The following is a 3,625-nucleotide window of genomic DNA, read 5'->3' as shown; positions in this document are numbered from 1 at the left end:
ATATATTTTTATATGAAAGTCAATATGTGTATATGTAATCAATGATCAATAACTACTTTTTAGTTTGGAAAGGACGAGAGATTTCTCCGTGGCAACACGTTCAGCTGAGTGAAGTGTGAGTGCCCATAGATACAGGCAAGGTAGGCAGTGAGGTGCCCATAAAATGACCATTGGTCCTTCCTGTCGCTGGTCACCTTGAGACGGGCTGTGAGGGAAAAAAAAGACAAGCGTTAAGGGGCATGTGTGTGTGGTACGCCAAGGTTTGAGAGGTAAGAGGAGGCAAAAACTTACCCAGGATCTCAGGAATGGCGACCTTGGTGGAGGCAACGCACTGGCGGAGAGCGGCCTTGGTGGCCATCCTTTGCCTGTTTGACAGCCACCTCATGTACGACCACCTTCCGCCTGACAGAGCAGATCAAGCTTTTAATTTCCCTGTTGAGGCCGACCATCACCGTGCGGGACAGCCGGCAGTTGGGCGGGGTCTCGGTCACGTAAGCCAGGAACTGGGAAACGTTTTTCAAGTACATTTGGATAGTCGGCTCCGCGATCTTGGCCTGGTTCAGGGAGTTGTGCCAAGACCGCATCCTCGCCGTCTGATTTAGGAAGGCCAAGCTGGCCAGGTCCGTGTGCCCCGCCGCCATGTACGCCACGAAGTTCCTGATGCGGAAGACCTTCGAACCCACGTTGTTTACCAGCCTCGGAGTGGGGTCGGCGCCCTCCTGGTGGCCGAGGAACTCCTCGAGGAGGAGATCTGCGAAAAGAGAGAGAAAACAAACACAAGAGCAAATGGGGTCAGAACAAAAACACTGGGGTCGGAACATTGGACGGAGAGGGAGAAGAGACAAAGTACTCACTCAGAACTGGCACGTGGTCGGGGAACGGGTACTTCTCCTGCTGCTGAGGTGGCTGGGCGGGGGCGAGAGGCTGCTCGGTGGGGGCCTCGCCGGCCGGCTCTCCGGATGACCCGGCACGGGGCTCACCTTCCTCCTCCTCCTCGGCCTCTCCCCTCTCGGGGGAGCCGAAAGCGGCCATCAGTCTCCCGGTCACCCTGACGACCTGGGCAGAGGCGCTGGGCTGCGACCTCCTCCTTAACAGCCGGTAGCGGCGGGTCACGTCCCTGAGTGCCCGGCTCAGGGTGTCCACCGTCCCGTTGAGGTCGGCCACGTTGTCCCGGAGGCGGGTGACGAGGCGCATGCAGCCAGGGTTGCTGCAGGGAAACTGTGGAGCGTTAGGGTCGGCGTCCAGCGCCTCCTCACCTGGAATCACCTCCTCTGGAGCAGCGGTTGTGGGATCCTCCAGGTCCAGGGATGAGGCCAGTGGTACCGTCGGGTTGGTCGCCCTCAGCTCGGCGAGGTCCCCCAGAATTTTCTTTCTCTTCAGAGCCTGGATCAACTGCCGACGAGCTGCGGCTGTCAGCTCTGCGTGGCCCTTGAGGTGGCGGTCCATCCGGGAGCTGGATTTGCCGCATGCAGCCACCGGGCAAGGGCCCTTCCGGATGTCCACCCTCCCGGATGGAATGGCCAGCAGCAGCTTGAGCTCGGCCTTGTTGCAGACCCCATGGCTGGTGGTGAGGTGCTGGCTCAGCTGGTGGTAGGTCCTGTGGCAGAGCGGACAATCCTCGGTACCCATCATCGTTGTTAGGGGGTCGATAAAGAAAAGTGAGGAACGCGTCAGGAACCTGGTGCAGTGTGTTTGGGTGTGTGGGTGTAAAAAGCTTGTGGAGTATGAGTTTGAATGACAAAGATTGATCCGTGCGGACATCATTTATACTCTTTCTGAGCTCCCTTTCATGCCCAGGAGTTGTCAAAGTGGACTGAGTTTTTGCGGCGATTTTTGGTCGTTTTTTTCAGGAGATTAAAGACAAGAACACAATGGATACACACACCAAGTCAAAAAAATAAAAGCTTTATTAAACACACACACACACACACAGTAACACATCAAAAATAAAGAAAAGCAGGGAAGAGATCGTCTGGAAAACAAAACATCAATTTAGTGGACCGCTCATCGAGTAACTGCAGCACTATTAGGAATTGTGATGATAAATGGACTCTCACCCATGTCAACAACATCCTGGAAATCTAGCAGCGCCGTGGGCCCAAATGGTGCCAAATCTGTGAAGACCGGAGGCTGTTCTTCTGAAAAACAAACCATCAATTTAGTTGACCACTTATCGATTATCTGCAGCACTATTAGGACTGTGATGACACGGGGGATTCATACCTGTAGCGGCCTCCAGGTCTTCGGGGCTGCACGGCGCTGCCAGGCCATCAAATGTTTTAAAAAGCTCTTCTGAAAAACAAACCATCAATTTAGTTATTAATAACCATTCATTAATGTTAGCAAATTTTGGGATTGCCATGATAAACGGATACACACCAATGACCTCGTCCATCGGTTCTACGAACACCTGAGGCGGCGAGACCCACGCCGGAGCCGGTCGGTCTAACGACACGGGCTCCAGGGACGAGGCCTCGTCCCCGGCGGCATCGGCTGGGGCCTCGGCCCGGGAGAAGTCGGGGGCCATGGGGACGGCTGGCTTGCTGTACCACAGCAGCTGCAGCTTCACCATGCAGCTTCTCCAACGCCCGCACTGCCTTTGACCTCGAGCGGGTCTGGAAAAATATATAAAAAACATGATTGCAACGGGTCAAACAACAAACATCTTGTCAGTTTTACATTTACATTTACTCACTGTCAAGTCCCGGTGCCCTTTCAGGAGATGTTTCTCCGGGTACTTGACAACCTTGCCGCAGAGCGGACAAGCCACATTAAGCAGCTTGACTCTGCGGCGGGTGAATTTAGTCATTATCGCCCGTTGCTCGAGGTTGCGCATGCTGTGGGCGCTCCCCAGGTGCTCGGAGATGTGCACCAGCCGGGCTGGGCAAACTGGACACTTTATAGCTGTAAGAAAAGATGTGTCAAAAAAGTCCAAACATACAGTGTATGACACAATAAAAGTCTAAGATGTGTAATAAACCATTTGTAACATTTTGTGGTGGCATAAAGAACTACTCACCATTTCCATATCTTTTAACCATCTTTAAAGAATAAAAAAATATGAGTCAGCTTCTGACAATTGTATATGGGGCTTCATTGATGTTAAAAAATTAAATGAATACAAATGTTAGGCCCGGATTGATCAATTTAGGCCCGAAAAAAAGGAAAATAGTCATGTACGTGTAATAACCTTTAATAAAGCTATGTACAATACAACATCATTGCACGATAACACTTTATAGTACAATTTAAGATGATTTACGACTGCATAAACTATGAAGTTAGAGAATAGGGTTAAAGAATCTCACCTTTACTTGTATTAACGTCAGCAGATGTGATCAGTTGAGCGAAAGGGTGGGTGTGCGGACCCTTGCAAAAAATCCCCAGCCTCGTTAATTGTCACGACAACCGATTTTAAAACAAAAAAATCTCCAGACAAATGGGTTATTTTTGTTTTTGGTCATGCCCCTTGCTCCACGTTCCCCAAACTCGAATCGATCACAGCGCCGGACGAGGCCTTTCCAAAGAGCCCACCCACAATGTCCAGCTCACCAGGGTCCCCGAGTTACAGCCGTTCAAACTCGGGGGTCTCAGCAACCTGGGGGGGGGGGGATCCCCGGGGCCC

At 51.8% G+C, this 3,625-nt stretch overlaps 1 protein-coding gene across 1 annotated transcript; it reads right to left on the bottom strand.

Moving 5' to 3' along the window:
- Window positions 1-2,004: 2,004 nt before the first annotated feature.
- On the bottom strand, window positions 2,005-2,633 carry LOC306996856 (uncharacterized protein; the record flags this gene model as incomplete). Its single annotated transcript, XM_079609759.1, has 3 exons — window positions 2,380-2,633; window positions 2,224-2,292; window positions 2,005-2,138 (listed from the first exon to the last, which is right to left on the bottom strand). The coding sequence occupies exons 1-3, from the start codon at window positions 2,570-2,572 to the stop codon at window positions 2,005-2,007; spliced, it is 396 nt and encodes a 131-aa protein (XP_079465885.1). The 5' UTR covers window positions 2,573-2,633.
- Between the last annotated feature and the right edge of the window lie 992 nt (window positions 2,634-3,625).

The sequence above is a fragment of the Phoxinus phoxinus genome (assembly GCF_949152265.1).
Source record: "Phoxinus phoxinus genome assembly, chromosome: 4".
NCBI lineage: Eukaryota > Metazoa > Chordata > Actinopteri > Cypriniformes > Leuciscidae > Phoxinus > Phoxinus phoxinus.
This window is presented reverse-complemented; position numbering and strand designations above follow the sequence as displayed.